The sequence below is a fragment of the Podarcis raffonei genome, chromosome 3 (genome assembly GCF_027172205.1).
Source record: "Podarcis raffonei isolate rPodRaf1 chromosome 3, rPodRaf1.pri, whole genome shotgun sequence".
Taxonomy (NCBI): domain Eukaryota; kingdom Metazoa; phylum Chordata; class Lepidosauria; order Squamata; family Lacertidae; genus Podarcis; species Podarcis raffonei.
Window position 1 is genome coordinate 45,532,103 of NC_070604.1, and position 19,410 is coordinate 45,551,512.

At 40.3% G+C, this 19,410-nt stretch overlaps 1 protein-coding gene across 1 annotated transcript in view; it reads right to left on the reverse strand.

The window, feature by feature from the left end:
• Window positions 1–19,410, reverse strand: part of MDN1 (midasin AAA ATPase 1) — a 90,267-nt gene that overhangs the window by 53,428 nt on the left and 17,429 nt on the right. Inside the window, exons 19-43 of the mRNA XM_053381483.1 lie at window positions 18,800–18,896; window positions 17,367–17,480; window positions 15,604–15,751; window positions 15,344–15,454; window positions 14,229–14,380; window positions 12,758–12,936; window positions 12,412–12,620; window positions 11,565–11,711; window positions 11,073–11,214; window positions 10,817–10,951; window positions 10,567–10,705; window positions 10,323–10,461; window positions 10,064–10,191; window positions 9,706–9,841; window positions 8,494–8,623; window positions 6,666–6,899; window positions 6,176–6,373; window positions 5,386–5,594; window positions 4,697–4,819; window positions 3,465–3,662; window positions 3,189–3,296; window positions 2,351–2,539; window positions 1,440–1,529; window positions 1,070–1,330; window positions 585–855 (exon numbers count right to left, since the gene is read on the reverse strand). Coding sequence (XP_053237458.1) covers window positions 585–855; window positions 1,070–1,330; window positions 1,440–1,529; window positions 2,351–2,539; window positions 3,189–3,296; window positions 3,465–3,662; window positions 4,697–4,819; window positions 5,386–5,594; window positions 6,176–6,373; window positions 6,666–6,899; window positions 8,494–8,623; window positions 9,706–9,841; window positions 10,064–10,191; window positions 10,323–10,461; window positions 10,567–10,705; window positions 10,817–10,951; window positions 11,073–11,214; window positions 11,565–11,711; window positions 12,412–12,620; window positions 12,758–12,936; window positions 14,229–14,380; window positions 15,344–15,454; window positions 15,604–15,751; window positions 17,367–17,480; window positions 18,800–18,896 — 3,987 coding nt within the window. The remainder of the gene's footprint in view (window positions 1–584; window positions 856–1,069; window positions 1,331–1,439; window positions 1,530–2,350; window positions 2,540–3,188; window positions 3,297–3,464; window positions 3,663–4,696; window positions 4,820–5,385; window positions 5,595–6,175; window positions 6,374–6,665; window positions 6,900–8,493; window positions 8,624–9,705; window positions 9,842–10,063; window positions 10,192–10,322; window positions 10,462–10,566; window positions 10,706–10,816; window positions 10,952–11,072; window positions 11,215–11,564; window positions 11,712–12,411; window positions 12,621–12,757; window positions 12,937–14,228; window positions 14,381–15,343; window positions 15,455–15,603; window positions 15,752–17,366; window positions 17,481–18,799; window positions 18,897–19,410) is intronic.

Sequence of the window (19,410 nt, forward strand, 5' to 3'; positions counted from 1 at the left end):
ACTAATGCATGTAGATCAACCAGGTTTTCATTAAAAAGGGAGAATGTCTTTAATATTCACAGAATGATAAACATAATAGACTATTGCTAACTGGTGTGGGGGAGCGGAGCAACCATAACTGTGATGGAGGCTGGAAAAATCTTTAAGGAAGCAAATAATTATGCTTTGTGCTTCCGCAGATTATGTAGCTTTAATAAATATGGACCTGGGTGGCTTGCTCACAAGTGCTCTATGTGCATTCATCACTGTACATGTAAAGTTCCTGCACACTTCGGCTGAATGCCAGTGGGTGCAGGAGAATAGAGAGGTGGTTGCACACATGTCTAGACCATGTGGCACCACAAATACTCATAATTTTCCTCTGGTCACATTTGTACACATTTATCTCAGTTGACAAGTGCTCTATAAAGACACACCATCTCTCGCCATGAAAATGTCTTCCTTGTAACATCAGAGCAGTCTTTAAAATGCTTTGTGGTTTTTGCCTTCTCTGGTGGCATGCAGCAACTGGAATTTGCACATGCTTAGCTGATGACATTTTAAAAGGGAAAAACGCTACCACTTCCTACTGCTTCTGTGCATACCTGGCTTTGAGTAGGAGCTGATCTTGTTGTTCAGCCGCTGGACCAGTGCAAGGACTCCCTCCAATTTGTTCACCAGTTCAATGGTTATGTTTTGATTCCCTTCCCCAAGGGACTTTGGCTTGAAATTTAGAACGAAACTGCTCCAGGCACGCAGCACAATTTCAGCATCTTCTGGACAGATAGCAGTGAGGAGGAGGCTGTCCCTTAGAAGTGTGCTTACAACGTTCTCCACCTTCTCCAGCAAGCTCTTCCAAGGCCTAATGATGTCAACCTATAGGACATTTATTACATTGGTCACTGCTTGAACCACCACTTCCCACTGGGTTTCTTCAGCACGGTTTTGGAAACCACTTAGGGGTGTTTCTTTCTTGCTTTCAGTTAAGACATTTAAACTTTGCCCATTCATATACTCCTCAAATTTAAGTTAAGTGGTATCTTGTATGCACTTGACTTGTCCTTACCAAATTTAAAAAATGCACACTTACTTGCTCAAATCCACCTAACAGCTCGGTTGTATCCATAGAACTGTTCATCGCCATGATCTTCAACTGATGACCTGTCAGATATGCTAGAAGCTGAATGAGGCTGGTCTTGCCAGCAGCCGCAGGGCCTACCAATATCACCATCCAACTCATATGCACACATTTCATGATGGACTCCAAGGGCTGGAGTGAATGGTGAAGCAGGGATAAGTTTCTGCCAGGAGGAGGAGCATAGTTTGCGCGGGAGAGGATTGAGAAACCAACCTTCAGTAGAATTAAAAACAAAATAATCAAGTGCATTAGTGTGCATGTATAGTGTGGAGCAGAAATTCAAGAAGATGCCCAAGTAGCAGCAACTTTTGTTCTCTCTCACCTGGACGTCATAAGGAGTGATGTGGAACTGTCTGGAACCCATATATGGTTCAGCATCCTGACCAAAAATGTCCCTGAATAGACACACTACCTAAAACAAACAAACAAACAAACAAACAAACAAACTACAGATGAAAGATCACATTTATAACAAATGCTGAAATCCTTATATTCTAATTCTGCAGCAACTCTCAAATGAACGATTTCAAAAGAAACCAGGGAAACTCCAAATGGGTTGTTTGTTGAAGTCTGAAGTCACCTGCTTCAGGATACAGATCTGCCCAGCTTGTAATGCTCAGCTGCAACCTGAACTAAGCCTCAGCTTGAGAGAAGCTGGAATGCAAAACTAGACTGCTTACATGCGGGGCCAGTGAGTTTTCAATTGCCCCTCAAAACCACATTTATTTTTCACGCCATTTTCCTGAGCACTAATCATAAGCAAAACGAGAACAGCATTCTGCAAATCCACTAAAGGCTGATTGTGGTATCTGAGAGTTGCTGGCACAGGACACAGCAAGAAAGCTGTGGGATCATTTTGTCTGATCAAGCTCCCTAATTGCAATGAAATTACACCTAGGTAGGTTCCCTTTCCACGCACTTGCTGTAAGCCCTCTTACCCAATGTACCAGGAGTTTAATCTATCTCTAACACATCCTTAGCACATGAATGGTGATAAAACTACATGAGGTCCCTTCAAATCCTGCACCTGCTTAACTGAAATGCTAATTCAAGGCCTTGGAGGAAAGTAGATAATCTTAAATAGAAGTCATTCAATGTTTCATATAATGTGGGAAAAGGTACCCAAAAAAATTCAGTAAAATTTGTGTTTAAGATCCAAGAATGGTTTAACATATCCATACTTGTAAAACAGAAAAGACTATTAGGATTAAGCACATTTTTCATGCTCCTTACCTTCTCCTTGTCTGTATTTGTTCTCATTCTTTCCCCGTATATCAAGAACATGTGTTGGCCTGGATCGTAACTGCCAGGCGACTGGTCAACAAGCATCAGCTGACACCATCGGAAAAGGTCACGCAGATTAAACTCCCAAGGTCCACCTTTATGCCCCCACTTCTTCTCAATCATAACTTCTTGATCAATCTGAATAACGTACCAGTTCAAAAGATTAAAAACTCAGACATGTTTCAGCTCATGGTAGATTATTAAAACGCCATTGCACAAGAAAGCATTCATCGCGCCAAGCATTCAACTTAATTTACTACTCTTCTAAGCTACCACCACTCTTTACCGTCCATTCAAAATCTTTATGGAATGCTCTTGTTCCAGAATAACTGGGGAAACCTAAACACATGCAACATGCAGTTGTCTTACCTTGAACACACATGTATGATTCTATGCCTACTTGCTAGGGGGAAAGCCTCAAAGAAACTTTTATGTGAACTCAGACTTAGTAAGCCTCAGCCACACAAACGGAACATGCCATAGGAAGAAAAAAAGGGAAGTTCTGTCTGACATATTAGGCAACAAAAAATGAAATACAAACCCAGTCTGCAGTGGCTGTTATCTGTGGAGCCCAGCTAGTTTACATGCCACTGCAACTCCAGAGTTGAAAATGACTACAAATGAAGTTTGTCTCAATACATGTTTGGATGAAAACTGTGACCAGCTTTTCACATAGTTGCAGCAGTCATTGGCTTGGACTTGTGGGGACAGTCACCAGAACCCTGAAGTCCCTCTCCTTAAGAAGACCATTCACATCATCAAGAGGAGTTTCAGGAATTATGCTTACCATGTTGTTAAATTCAACCATTTTTGCAATAATCTTTTTGTCAATAGCAGGAAACAGGGTATTTCCAATGTACTCCATGTCTGCGGATGAGAGAGGGTCCACGAAAACCTACATCATCAATATAATTAAATGGGGTGGGAGGTGAGACTCAAGTATTATTTTTATGTAGACACAGAAAAATGCAGTGCGCTTGCAAATGAAATAAAAATGATTCCATTTAGAAAGGAACTGCAAGGAGGACAAGAGAAATAGTTTTAAATGACATTATGGACTTGCCTGTGTGAATCTGTTCAGAAAAGATTTGGGCAACCCCTTTCTGCCACCTCCTTGCCTGTAGGGATTCTGGCATCCAAAGATCTTTGTTTTCTTGTGTTGCACATGGAAGCTCATTCCCAACTCAGGAATGTAAATCTCTGCCCGATGGTCAAAACAAGCATTCAGGCCTTCTAGTACCGACTGAGAAGCCAAGTTCAGCTATTTGAGAGAAACCAACAGGAAAATTTACACTGCCCCTCTTCTTCACAACACACACTTTTGCCCACAAAACACCTTTAAATCTATAGCAAATAAGCAAAAGTACTGTAGTTAGCTCAGGAAAAGTTAACTTCAGATTAACACAAATGCCCTGGTTATTTAGCTACTCTTTTGGCTTCAAGCTCCCTTTGCACAACTCAAAAGAGCAACAGCATAGCCCAGGGACGTCCAACTCCCAAAGACTGGGATCTACTCACACTATAAAAAAACTGGCAATGATCTACCCATTGTTGTTGGATGGACCAAAGTTGTTGAGCTTTTTAGGAGGCCAAAGCTGTTGAGCTTCTTTGGGGGGAGGGGGAGGAGATCACTGAGGGGCCTGAGATCTACCAGGATCTACCAGTAGATCATGATCTACCTGTTGGACACACCTGGCATAGCCTAAAGGTAAATACAACTGTGAAGTCAATGAGGCTGTCGGGATCCACCCAGATAAATGCCATTGCTCAGGGGTAGAGTAGATGCCTTGTGTGCAAAAAAAGGTCCCAAGAATCAATGGCTAGCATCTTCAAGTGGCACTGTCTGAAACCCTGAGCTGGATGGACCAATATTATAAAGCCACTTCCTATGCATTCTATTAAGAAAGTGTTGATTTCAAGCTAATTCAGCCCTAAGACGGCACTTAAAAGGTAAGTAGTAGTTTTAATCTTCTGTAAACTGCAGCACATCCATGACACAGAACTCAAGCTGTTTGTCCACAAAATCGCCTTCTGTAACTGCCACCCCAGAAAAAGCAAGTGTGTGTTCTCCCACTGGAAAACTGAAGATAAAATCTGAGCAGCCTCTTGAATAAATGGGAGCAGCAGACTGTTCCAGGATACTTTCTCCACGTAAGGAGAATGCACTGTTAACTTTACCATGTTTGGATAAGATCCTTTTAAAGTCCCCAAACAGCAAACTGAGACAGCTAGAGACCTCATTTTCCAAAAAAGGAACGAAAATCCTTTTTCTGTGCTACATTAAGCTGAACTCACCTCATCTAATACAATCCAGTGTCCAGCTTTCAATGCTGCAAGCAAAGGTCCATCACGCCAGGCAAATTCCCCTCCTTTGCCCCCTTCAACAGGTAAGTCTGTGCCAAACAAATCTGTGACGTCCTGGATCAGAAGGAAGAAAAGTCAAGGTTTCCAAATGCATGTGAAACAATTGCAATTTAGAAAAAGCTCTCCTAGGCTTGCAGTAATAATCCAGTAGCATTTATACCAAGAGTTATAAATATTTTGTTCTATGCATCTGTTGCATCAGCCAGTAAGTGCATTCTATGAACAAAAATGAAACCCAAGAGTAATTTTAAAAATAAAGAAAAATAATTCTAAACCATTAAGATTTTAACCAATATTCAAGCAGCAAACTTTGATCAAGGTTCTTTGCATCTGTATTTTAGGCAGTTTGTTTTGATCATTCACACCAATAGATGGATCACAATTCTAGCAGAATGTGTCCCTTTACTAGACAGGAAAAGGAATATAATGCTTCCTCTTAGAATTAATCAACAATACACCCCTTATTAAACTTAACTATTTCTAAGCATCTTCCCCCTCCCCAATCAATTAGGAGTATTCTCAAGATTTGTGAAAACTTAACACCTGTTAACTTGCAAGTATAGACTCTCACATTCACAAGTACAGGTATTTCAGTGGAGACCACAGTAATCCCTACCTACCGTTTGTTCAGAAAGATTGATTCTAACAAGGCAATTTCCAGAAGCCTTTGCCAAGGCTGCTACTAGGCTGGTTTTCCCAACACCTGGAGAGCCTTCCAGGAGAATGGGCTTGTTAAGTTGCAAGGCCCTTAACAACCGCTGTGCATTCATTGCTGTAGTTCCTGCATTTAGAGCGTAGTCTGAGACATTGTTCTTCTGGTAAATAGGGCCTACAGCACAGAGAAAGCAAATAAAAAATTAATTAGATTACAGGGTAAGATGATCAACATTTTTGCTCCAGTGAAAGTACTAGCTCATCAGACAGAATAATGGTACCAGATCAACATTCATCTTGATGCAGAGGGATTTTCCTCCAAAGTTTTGTTTTTTGTATTTTTGCAATTTCCCCTAATCTCCCCTCTTTTTAATGGGTGGTGCAGGCTTAGCTATATTAAGCAACGGCACTCCTGTCTTAACATCTGAAATACACAGAATTATGATACTTAACAATTCTAACTACAGATTGTGGAGTAAAATATTTGAATGCTCCGCCATTAAAGCTCTTAAAAACTCCATGCATATGGAAAGCTAGCATGCCAGAGCGAAGTCTAAGCTAAGTGCCTTCATCTGAGAAAAGAGCATTCAAACACTCAATTAGAAATGGAAGGGTCTTGGAAGGACTGTAACAAATTATTTTTTCTGCATGTTTGTCATCTCTCACACATTCTGCTCTTAAGTCATCGTAAGCGGCACATCACCATTCAAATTGTACAGCAGCAGCAGCAGCAATACCACCAAAAGAGTTCCTTGCCTGTTGGTATGAAAAATGGGTGGATTCCTATGTGGTTCTCCATCCAAACCATTTCCCTTTCCCTCTTCAGGTCATATATTTTCAGCTCATTCTTCTGAACCTCAGTGAGTTGCACTACTTGGGAAATTTTCCCACACAAATATTCCAGGCATTTTTCACGAGCCAAAGCAGCTGAGCCAGCCGAACAGGACATGGTGCCTACATAGGGGGAAGAGGGAAGAAGAGATCATAGTTATATGTCAATGGTGGAAATGAACATATAGTTAACAGTAAGATATGGCCAAAATCTGTAGACAGGTTGTAATGCACACTCTGTAGCACAAACACTATACGTTGCTTGCATGCGTCTTGAGACTATTTACTATTTTTGTTCCAAAATGACAAACTTGCTTTAAACCCTTGCGTAGTTCTCATCCAGGGGTTGAGGGACCCACTCCCCAATAAACGATCTGAACTATTCAGAGATAAAGCAAAGAAACTGAAGACATACCTGAACCTATTCCATCTATGTACACCAGACATGCAGCATGGACAAATGTTGTCACTGGACAGACGCTAAAAAGCTGGTGCTCCTCTGAAGAACTGGATAGTTTGTCTTGCGCCATAGCATTCATGAAGCTGACCCACGACAAAACATCCCGGATGCTGAGGATACAGTGGTGTCCAAATTCTTGATTGGTCAGCCACTCTATGAAATCCATCATGAGCCCTGCAATATCTGCCCCTGGGAAAGGTGATTAGATGGAGAGAAGAGAAAAAATACATAAGACACAGACCTGAAACAGAATATGTTTTGCAGTAATTCACAATGACCCACAAGGGATGCAGAGGCCTCTGTACATAATTTTTGCAAGATAACTGAATAGAAGTGCTTAAATGTTTTTACATAAATATTTGCAAAAGTAGAAAGGGTTGAATGCTTTAAAAAAAAACCATCCACAAGTAAATCAGCAGATGCAAAATTCAAAACATGCTTTGATCCTGCAACTTCATTGGTCTCTTTGTCCACAGTGACTGAACTTTGGCCCAGACCATTACTTTAAGCCTAGGAGGACAAACATTCATCTTAATGCAGAGAATATAGCCAAGGATAGAAAAAATAAGAGTGTATGTTTCATCAGCACTACTTATTTTTTCATCCTTCATTTAAAACCTTGGATAATAAAGAACCTAGGTCAGACCTGTATAACATGCACATATATTTGGACTAGAACAATCCTTAGATGTTCAATTTGCAAGAGCTTTTTCCGACAGCAACTTACAGCTGTGTTCAAATGAGGTCTCTGGTGACAATATGCATAGCAACCTCTGCCTATACCACAGAATCTAGTCACTGAATTCCAAACTTTTTTTTATCCCTTTCAACGTACTAAGAGCTCGAACTGTTCTTCCTTAAATCACTGTCCAGGCAATGATAAAATTTAAGCAAAAGGAAACTGATTTTGCACTTAAAATGACCCCAGTATTATGCAAATATATTTCAATTCCATAATCTAGGTTTATCAAGTATAGAATTTGGAACATACAGCATCTGAAACATACTCAAAGATAAGCACTCCTATATTCAATTTGTCATACTGCCAGATAAACATGCATTGGACTAAATCTCAAGTGAAAAATTGCAGTGTCGCAAGATCACACCTGTTTGCAATTTCTGTTATCTGCTAGTCGTGTCTGAACAACAGGTAAGTGGTACCTTCAGTCTGTGCCATTTGTAGCAGGAGTCCCATGGGACTTCTCCACAGGAATATTATTCAGCTTAGAGAAAAACCTATGGGCAGCGTTTAAGAGAGTGAGACTATTTCAGAACCGCCTGAACTAACTTCTTAGCTTTTAGAATCTGAGAGAAACTGACTTGCAAGAACAGAAGGTCTTTTAGAAGGAAACCCCACTGGGACACAGAAACGGAGGAGTGCAGGCTGGTTACTAGGGAGAAAGGTACTCAGAAGTGATTGCAGACGTTTTTCAGCAACAAAACCACTTCACTGGTTTTGAAACTGCTTTAGCAGTTTCATAAAAGTCTCTTTTGACTGTTAACATCTTTTCTGTCCTTTCTTTTTTCTATTCTCTTCCTGGCCTACAAAGGATGGAAAATCCTGCCTGAATGTGATTAAACCAGCAGAGCATGGCAGCCCTAAAACTCACTAGAGTAAGAAGAGAAAGCTTTAAGGAAGAGGGGAGAGGTGCTTCTTAATCTGGCCAACACTGGCATGTGACCCTCGTGCTGAAAAGGTCTCCCATTACTGATATAAGCAGAGGGACACCCAGAGAGAATAAGTAGGTGATGGAGTTGGTGAACAAATACCTCTGATATTTACCTTTGTCATTCTGTTTGGCAAAGCAGAGTCCTGGATGAAGATTATGGTTTACAATTTGCATTAAATCCATACGGTTGTTACTTTGCGGACACCATATTTCTGTAAATCTATTACGCACGGCAGGCGACAGCTATGGGCAAGAAAATATTAAGTGCAGTTATTATGAAGGGAACTGCTCAGAGGAAAATTTAAGAATCCTCAAAGAGGGTTACTGGGATAAAAAGAGAAAACAGAAGAATTATAAAACGAGGGGAAACATATTGCTATAAATAATGTGTAGGAGAGTATCAAAAAGCACAATAGGTTAGAATAGTGTGTGTCAAAGAACAAAACTGCATAAAAATGAGTTTTACTTTTTTAAAATGAATGTTTTATTAGACCTAATTTATCCTTAGAAAAACGATTTACTCATACAAACATACTTGCAGCTTAATAGTCTTGATATTTTATGACATTCTCAGAGGAGAATGACATTAATTCCTGCCCCTGAAATTCCTAATAGTCTTATAATATGATCTACTACAGGATCCCAAACCAACCCACACTTCTTTATGCTGCATTTTCTTCATCATTGCTAATTTTATTAACCTCAACCATTTCCACATTTTTCCAATTAATTCTATCTATCTAGGAAATAACACATTTACTCGGTTCCAACAATCAAACAATCAACAATCAAATTAGCTGTCAGAGCTCCATGTGGAGCTAGGTCGGGGCAGGGAATGTTTTTTCAGTCTGATGGCCACCTTCCCCAGCAAAGGATCACTATGTGGTGAAACAAATGAGATATGAATTTATACTGCAACAGCTTTTCCTAACTGTTTAATATTATTTTAGTACTCTTTACTCCTTGAAATGTAACCTACTTGATTTGAAAGGCCTGGTAGTAAGAGCTTTCCTGTCTCTTCCTCCCTGTGGTAATTAGGTCATAAATAAAAGAACTGGGAGTGTGAATGTGTGTGGTCTTTCTTACAGATAAGGGCATGGGGCTCCCAAGCAGCTGTAGCCTGCGAAGGACAGCCATGTGATAAGGAAAATGTAACTATCAAAGAGCCTGGGGTCCCAGAAAGGTAGGATGTGGGACTGGTCGCAATGCCTTACAAGCTTCTAGAAAAACCCTAAGACCAAGTTGGCATAAGCATTTTTTTCATTCCTAAAACTACAGGTAATTGAAAGTGGCAGCCAGCACAGAACGGCATTTTCTTACATTACCTCTTTCTTCCCAAAGTCGCCGCCAGGATTCATTGTGGCTAAAATGCGAAACTTCTTTCCTGCAGTCAGCAGTTCTACTTCATTGTCCTCACTGGCTTTTTCAGCCAACACTAGCGTCTTTTCAGTTTCAAGGACGCTGAAATAAAACCACGTTCTCAGTATTTGCTCTCGTTAAATTTCCAAATATCCATACGAAACACTAGAGACTTGCCTAATCGACAGAAGCTTTGCAACTCTTGTTGTTTAGAGCAGCAAGAATCAGAAGACGCCAGGGAAAAGTTAAGATTTATCCAATTTGCATTTGTGAATGACACGCCAAGGCAACAGACTAAAAAATGTCCAGTTTTCAAGTGCATACCTATTTAGTCTTTCAAGAACAGAATCATCTGCCAATGAAATCTCGTCCATGAGAAAAAAGCCATCCCCTCTCATTGCTAAGACAAGGGCTCCATCATGCCATTCAAACAGCCTAGAACCATCAAACTCCTGTTTGAAAGAAAAAAGGTAAGTCTGATCAAGTGTGTGTACATATACATACATACATACATATTTGCAGACACACACTTTGTGGATTTTTCAAGCTCTCAATTATATCAGGCACCATAATGCCAACTTACCTCATCCTTTGATCTCTGCCTGACGGGTCGCAGTCCACCCAGGAAGTCAGAGGTCTCCATGTGCAAGTGACAGTTCACAGAATGTAATTTCCGACCAGCCAATGCTGCAAATATCTGACAAATAGTAGTTTTGCCACACCTGCATAACAAAAAGCTTGCAGTCAGTTAAACTCCAGCGACTTGTCTGTTGCTCTACGCAAAAAATAAATAAAACTAATAATGAATATACTGAAGACTGGTTTACCCTGTGTCTCCAACCAGAAGTATAGGTTCACCAAACTCTAATGCTCGGCCTGCCAAAATGGCAAGCCTTGTCATCCCTTGAGTCCACACAATGTGACTGAATTCATCGCCCATTACAGATGTCCACTTAGATGCTTTAGCTGGTTCAAAGGGGTAATAGGGTTGGGGAAGGAAACAAACAAAAACAAATTAATTAGCTTCAGCCAAACATTAAATCTTCTTTTATTATTGTTATCGTTTTTCAAATTTACCCATTTGCTTCTTTACGCTTTCTTCTGAGAAGAGGCGCTGGGGATGCAGCTTTCTCTTAAAGTGTTTTTCAATGACTGTTTGGATAACGTCAACTTCTTCTTGTTTCCTGACCCTTCCTGCCAGAAGCATAAATCCTAGTAACAGAAAGACAACAGTTTATCAGGATGTTCACCGCTTTTGAAAAACAGTTCAAATGTGGCTACTGAACTGGACACACTGGCTGTGTAAATTGAAAAGAAACGAGTGGAGACTCACCGTCATTTGCTAAATGCTGAAGCCAGTCATACTCCTTCTCCATCTGTTCTGCTAATCGGTACCTTTCAGCCCAGCGAAAGAGATCCCGAAGGGTAATGAAACCATGCTTGCCAGCAAACACTGAGGAACCTCTGCGATAAGACTAGATTTAAAAGGACATAAAAGCATTCATGATCCAACACAATTTTCTGTACCCACAACTGCATTTTCCACTACTCTTGCAATGCCTCCCCTCCTTACCACCAATTCTCCAAGTTGTCTTCGTAGCATTTATTTGTCCAAATTTCACCAATATTTCAGTAATGACCATCAGTCCCCTGAGCCATACATATTCTGGTAGGTTGCTATGTAGCTCAACAATACCCCACTCCAACCCCCCCCCCCAAGCCAATAAATGTGTATGCCTTAAGTATAAGACACCAAACTACAACTAGGGCTCAAGTGACTTCTCTATTATTTTCTCATTAAGAGAAAAAAGATTACTGTCCATACCTGCAACTGCAGCATGACTTTGACAAGTTTACTGCAGTACGAAGGTGGAAGGTGGCATCTTTTGTGCAGGATGGTTTCTAGCTCTGTACTTGGTAGCTCATCAAAATGCAGCTCCACAAATCTGTTCCTGAAAGCTCTGGACAATACCTTAAGACACACACACAAAAACCACCTGTCAAGTGTTAATCTACTGAGAAATTCACACACACTGAAAACACGAGTTTCCCACCCTCAAACAGTCAGCTAGTATTTCATGGCCACTGAACATGTTCATACTCAATGGGTTTGCCCTCTTAATCCCCCCTTTTAATCCCCCCAAAGTAACAAAGATGAAAGATACACTAAAATTTCACATATTAAAAACTTCCCTGAACAGGGCTGCCTTCAGATGTCTTCTGAATGTCAGGTAGATGTTTATCGCTTTGACATCTGATGGGAGGGCGTTCCACATGGCGGGCGCCACTACCGAGAAGGCCCTCTGCCTTGTTCCCTGTAACTTGGCCTCTCGCAGTGAGGGAACCGCCAGAAGGCCCTCGGAGCTGGACCTCAGTGTCCGGGCAGAACGATGGGGGAGGAGACGCTCCTTCAGATATACTGGACCGAGGTTCTGGATATGACTAGAGTGTTTGACTAGCAGTGAGGAAGACTCAGGTTCAACTCACCACTTGGTGATCCTAGGTCAGTCTTTCACTCAAACTACCACTCAGCCTAACCTACTGCACAGGACTAAGGTGAAAGAGAGAAATCACATATGCCACCATAAGGTCCTTGAAGAAATGGTGGAGTGTACGTGTAAATAGCAGTATCAAAAGAAAGCCAGCTTCACCTGAGGAAACTATGTATGTACCTTCCTGCCTCCATAGAGCCCTGGAGGATTCTGTGTAGCAAAGAGCATGAATCTTGGGTGAGCTTTGACTGTTTCTTGGGTTTCTGTTATGAACAGCTCTCTGTTGTCATCCAATAATCTGTTCAGGGCCTCCAAAACATCAGTGGGTGCCAGGTTGAGTTCATCCAGGATTATCCAGTAGCCCTTTCGCATAGCATCAATGAGGACACCTATGAAGCATTTACAGAAAAAAAGAAATAAATGAGTTGCCCACTTGAGGCAAGCCAGGCAAGCATCTGTTTGAGCAAGTAGGAGAGCCAGCTGGCAAGGAAACACTGAGTGACTGAGGTAATAATCAAAGTCCTACCTTCCTTAAATATCAGCTTCCCAGATGGATCTGAAGTATAACAGCCAATGTACTCTTGGATGTCAGTATGTTCATGATTGTTAATCCTAACACAATGGTTCCCGGTTGCAGCAGCCACCCAGCGTATTAAACTGGTTTTACCAATGGATGTGTCTCCTTGAATCAACACTGGATAGGTCCTTAAAGAATTAGAAAACAGCCAAGTTGGATATTGTGTTCTATGGTGGTGAATTATTACTATAACTATAACTATTATTAATTATTATTATTATTATTATTATTATTATTAGCCACAGTGGTACCTCCATTTAGGAACAACCCTGTTTACAAACTATTCGGTTTACAAACTCCACAAAACTGGAAGTAGTGTCCCGGTTTGTCAACTTTACCTAAGAACGGAAGCTGAACGGTGGAAGGCACCGGCAGTGGGAGACCTCATTAGGGAAAGCGCGCCTCGGTTTTAGAACGGTTTCGATTTAAGAATGGACTTCTGGAATGGATTAAGTTCGTAAACTGAGGTACCACTGTACCTGATTGGCTTCAAGGTCTTTTTACAACATATACTGATTAAGGGCACTTCCAGAAATGAGAATTGGGCTTCCTGTTGTGTTGTGTGATAAAAAAAGAAAAATTTGCTGAAGTTCAGAATAAACAAGTCAAAACTAGGGACAACTGACAACAGTATTTGTGCTTCTTAATTGTCGTGTTATACACCTCCTCCAGCAAATGTCTGAAACTTGAACTATGTATTTATTGTAGTCGTTCGCTCCCACGGAGCAAAGATACACTTTTGTGTATTGTACATACTTGTTAAGAGTCTTAAACACTTCAAAATTCTGGTTTCTTAAAAACAAAACAAACAACTGCTTACATTCCTCACATTGCTAATATAGACTTGGAAATGTAGGCTGCCATCTTGTTTGCTTCCTGTTAGCAAGAATGCAAAAACAAGGTGGAACGTAAACAGCCCCAACTCAGTGAATTTCAAGTCATGATTTCTAGGCCCATATACGTCAAAATTTGGCCACGTAAACAATTCACATCATGGGATCTCCAAAAGCGGGATTCCATAATTTCAAAAAGACTGAAGAACACGTATGGCATAGTTTATTCCAGAGTCATAACAATGCTCCAGAAATTATTCCAATTACAAGCAATCAAGAACAGAAACAGTTTTAAGACACCCCCACCCACTGTTATTACTGATGTAGAAAATATTTTCGTGCTTTTCTACAACAGTTAGAGACATTTGTCAGTTGCTTATATATTTGCAATACTGTTTTCAGTTAATATTTGGCTTTTTGCAGTACCTATAAAATAAGAACATTATTAAATAAAAAAAAATGCACTGTACCACAATGCAAGGAAGTATGCTCTCATGAACAAATAGCAAGTGATTATTTTATTCTCACCAATCGAAATTAAACTATTTCCAAAGGAAAGAAAAAGGTACAGCTGAAGTCCAACATACCCAGCTGATACAACTCTGACGATGTCTCTGAGGTTAAGTTTAACCGAAGCTGTGAGCACGTAAGTCTCATCCACAGTTGGTTCCATGTCGCCAATTGAAATCCAGTATCCCTCTACCTTAATCATTCTCCCTCCTTTAGGCTCTGGTAATGACTAGAACAACATTACAGAAACAAAACCAGCTTATGTTATGAACTGCTATCTCCGCATAATAATTCTGTTCTTTGTTTAACTAAGCAACACACTCTTAGAACACCAGAATACATGTGGTATTTCCTTCATATGTGAGATGCAGAAGATTATCATGCTCTGGTTATGGTATAATACACCAAGCAAGCACAGAGTCTACACCTGGTGTGGAAGAGAGGAGGGATATATTAACACAATGCGTTAAGACTCCCTCTGAGAACAGAAGGACTCCTTCCATTCATTGAAGGTTTTTGATCCAGCAGGCAGCATCTCACTGGCACAAGTGGATGAAAGGTTTTTTTTTTCTTTCCCCCTTCATCTTGAACCCCCCAAATCACCTTGCACACTATTATAGAAACGGCCCCAACAAACTGAACAATATTTCCAAATGCAGATGGAAGGAGAACTGGAAAAAGTGACCTTCTCACCTTTCCATCAGCAGGAATGAACTCTAGAACTAAGCCAATGTATTTCCAAACTTTACATGGATTCAGCAATCCCGTAAGTGGGATTTCACTTATAGGGTGCTCCTATGGGGATTGGGTGGGAGTGTTTTGTCAATTTCCACATTCTCCTGCAGAACCGTCTAGATGGTTGGGGGACTTTCGAAAACAGTGTGACAGGTACTGCTAGGGTGTGTGCAGATGAGATCAGTAACAATCGTCAGTAACACCTTCCTCCAAGTGGGGGGCTTTGATAAATGTCAGTCCATTCAGCAAACAGAATGCATCCTTCCAGGTGAAAATGGGAAACCCTTGATTTAATCCAGGGTGGGTAAAATTAAACTCACAATTCAAATTGAGTTTTGTTCTGTTTTATGTATTTTATGTCATACCCCAAAATAATTCTGAGGAGGGGAGAACTCAAACTGAGAACAATTCAATTCACACACACACACACACACATTAATAGTAAGAAATTACTTGCCTGCTTGAGGATGTTCTTCACGTTTCCAGACAGAATATGCTGACATATTAGCCTTTGAACAACAGGGTAAGAACTTCTGTCAAGCTGGGTGAGAAAACCCAAGCAAAAGCCCTATTGAGAAGAAAACAGATTTGGGGTTTTTTAAAGTAGCTAGTTTCAAAGAGATTTTAATTGCTAATGCAAAATAATTTCTCTCTTTTTTTCTAAAGACAAAAGGGAAGAGAGGAGGAAGTTTAGGAACAGAGAACAAAGATAGTCACCTCATAAAGAGAGCGCTGTATGCTGCAGCATGGGTTGGATGATGCAAATCTCAAAGCTCTGCAGAGAGTACGAAGGCTGTAGTGAGGTCTGTGCCCTGTCCCATCTACCAGTTTTGTTTCACACTCCTTTCTCACAGACAAATAAAAGCTGCAGAAGCAAAGGGTTATATATATGAAGCATATTTTTCATGTATTACACTCATTTTTCTACCATGTTAACAGGAGTTAATTTATCTAGGGGCTTGATACCTCAATGTGCTGCAGAGTTCCTTTTCCTGAATAAATATTGTCCAAGATTGAATAAGGGTGCAAAAGGGATTTCACTCCATATCGTTGCTAACCAACCCAGGTAAGGCTCAGTCTATATATATATTCCAGAACATCTGGTGAAAGACTACAACTCCCATGAATCCCATTCAGTTTGGCCAACAGATATGATGGGAGATGGTGTAAAAACAACAACCTGGAATGCACCAGGTTAGAGAAAACTGCTATAAAATATAAGCTCAATTCTAAATGTCTGTACTAAGTCAAAATGTTCCCTTGCCTAGAAGTGGAGCACAGCTATGAAAGAGCAAGGGACCATCTGTATGGGTATAATGCTCAGATTCTCCTTTTAGGCTTCATGTTGTATATATGCGTAAATAAACCATATATCATAAAAACACCAGAGGCTCCAGTGTGCCCCCTGCAATTTCACACCACTCATAGAAATTGGAGTCGTGTATTGCAGTATATACAGAGTGAGGCCCTCTATGAGACAGTCCCTAAATATTCAGATGTATCCATTTAACAAAACTCATAAAGAAACCTGTAAGCGTTTTATAAAATATAACATTTAAATTATTGATAATTTTATTTAGGTATTTAAGATATCCAAAAGATTATTAAAAACAGTGGCTAAAAATAAATGATTTTTCCTTCATATTAATCTCACCCCAGCAACAGAAAAATAAAGTGGTATAATACATTATCCAATAATAAATAGCTTTCTAAAGAAATTAAAATCTTTAAACAGGAAAATTCCTCAGAAATTTCAGGAGTTTAGAGTTAGAATGAACTTTTGAACCACTGTCAGAGAGAAGAGGGCATCCATGTTACGCTAATACTCGTAGAATAAAATTGAAATACTCAAGGCTTCTGATTAAAATTTATTCAGATATTGGGGCTTAGAAAAGCAGGAAAAAGCCCATATTTCTTGACTGACAGTCATATTTGCTAAGACAATGATACTCAGGGAGTGGAGCTCAAAGTCATTTAGTAAAAACATGGAAAGCAAGTGGGATGCACATCTCGAATCTGGTGCACAATTTAAATAAATTATTTGACATTCTGAACTGTAATGAGCTCAAAGAAATGGCAACTCATAGAGGAAGTTCAAAAGGCAGAAAAGCGCAATCTGAACTCTTAATTCCCATCACCTTCAGCCTGTGTAGCCAAAGGTCAGGGATGATAGGAGATGCAGTGCAGCAACTTTTGAGGACCACAGGTTAACTACCCCCGCTTCAGAAATACCACACTACAAATCACTGCTTTTTTTTCTTAAAGAATGTTTAGGGGTACTCTCATTTTCCGACTCATATTGAAACACTGTGCCTTAATGAGGCCAAACTTAGATTCACGAAATGTTTAGGGGTATGCGTACCAGTGCATCTCCCCCCCCCCGAAAAAGCACTGCTACAAGTTAAATACAACAAAACCTTCCCAAAGACTCTATCAAATCTTACAATTTATACAGTACTTTCTGTTCATCAAAAACTTACTTTACAATCCCTTGCACTACGCTCTTGCTCACGTTCAGCCCCTTGAGATAATCCATGATAAGAATCTGCAAGTCTCCTTCATTTTGTAACTCTTCTATGTAAAGTTCAGTGAACCTACAAGACAACATTACATTGTAAAACACCTGTCTGCTTATTGATACCAAAGTCTGATATTTGATCACGGACCCTAGCCTGTCGACATCACAACCAATTACAAACGTACTGAATTAAAGACTAGTAATAGAGTAACATTCAGTGAAAGCTTCAGATTACTTAGAAATCACATAATTCAGCATGCAGAAGGTCCCAGGGTCAACCCCCCAAGAGCTGTAATTAAAAAGGAGTCAGGTAGCAAGCCTAGGAAAACATCTGCCTTTGGTCTTGGAGCACGGCCCCCCCATCCACAAACCTTTCTAGAAGGTTGGGGAAACTCCAGAACAGATTAGGGGACACACAGGGGAAGGGGGGGGAGAGATGTCCTGCCATGCAAGCAGAAGTCATTCTTCTCACACAAAGCATACTTAGCGCTACACTGAATACAACCCCAAAAGTTAAAACATACCATTAAAAATAAAAAAAAATTAAAACATGCAAAAATATTTAAATTGCACTTCTGTTGGCTTATCTGAGCATTAGTTGTTTCTGGAAATACGCATGACCTTTTAACATAGGTAAATTTCGGAATCCTTTCATCTGCTATACACTCAAACCTAGGGTATTGGGTTTTCTATGATATTGCTGCTGAATTATTTTGAGCTCTGCAAGGGCAGTGATAACACCATGCATTTGTCACACTGTTTGTAAGTCAAAACCTGTTGAGCAATTCAGTGGGGAAATGAAAGCGCAACTGTAGAATCTAGAGCTTAATGAACACTTGACAAGCTACCATCAGCTCTTGCTTGCCTAGCTACTTTGGACTGCATGGGCTATGAAAGATCAAAGTGAGCATAAAATCCACTCATATACCCAACCAGCCTTTTATCCAGCTGTTTTTGTAGCTAACATGTAATGCTGACAATCAGAAGATGGCCAACAGAGCAATGTAGATCATTTTCCTTTTATCTTTCCCATGAGACCAGTATATAAGTCTAGTAACCAACTCTGAACCTGATGACATAAAGGACACTTGAAGACAACTGCAGCTCTCAAAGAGAGTGTGCAACGTCTATTATTCCTGAGATTGGCAGCAAAAGGTATTTTGCAACATAGCAGCTCACCAGCATGCTTCAGCTATAGCAGGGATGAGGATGGGGTGTTAAGAGTCTTAATACAAACAGGTCCCTCATATCCCTAAGCTACTGCATGCCAATCAGAGATGTATGCAACACAGACCAAAAGAAGTACAACATTCTAGGCTACTGCAAACACCTCAAGAGCTACAAGTTGTTCTCAGCTTTAAAATGGTTTTGTAAAAATGTATGTTCTGTATCTACCTGTTCCGTATTCCTGGAGGGAGGTTTCTTTTGCCAACATCAGTAGCTGGGTTCATGCAGGCAAACAAACGAAAATTTGAATGACGTATCAGGGGCTCTACAAGGAAAAAAATGCACAACCAACTAATTACAGTGCTGTTTGGCCCCATAAAAACAAATGAAGCACACAAACAAGAAAGCATGAAACAGCCATTTAAGGAAAATTAAAAACAGAAGTTCAAGAAGCAAACAGGAAAAACTCATACACAGCCAATTGGTTGTCCTAGCTGGTGAAAACCTACTCTCAAACTTCAGAGAAAGCTTTCCTTAAAAGCAAAGATGAAAACTGCATCTTCTATCTTAGCAAACAAAAGGGTCTTTTTTCATAGTCCTCTGGAACTTGCTGTTCTTCAAGCTAAGGGACAGCATGGACAAGGAATTGCAATTTTCTTCTTCAGGAGAAAACTCCCACGTGCTAATCTCTTAAGTTATCGGGAAGCAAAAGAGTGAAAAGATAGTATTACAGTGGTACCTCAGGTTAAGTACTTAATTCGTTCCAGAGGTCCGTACTTAACCTGAAACTGTTCTTAACCTGAAGCACCGCTTAAGCTAATGGGGCCTCCTGCCGCAGC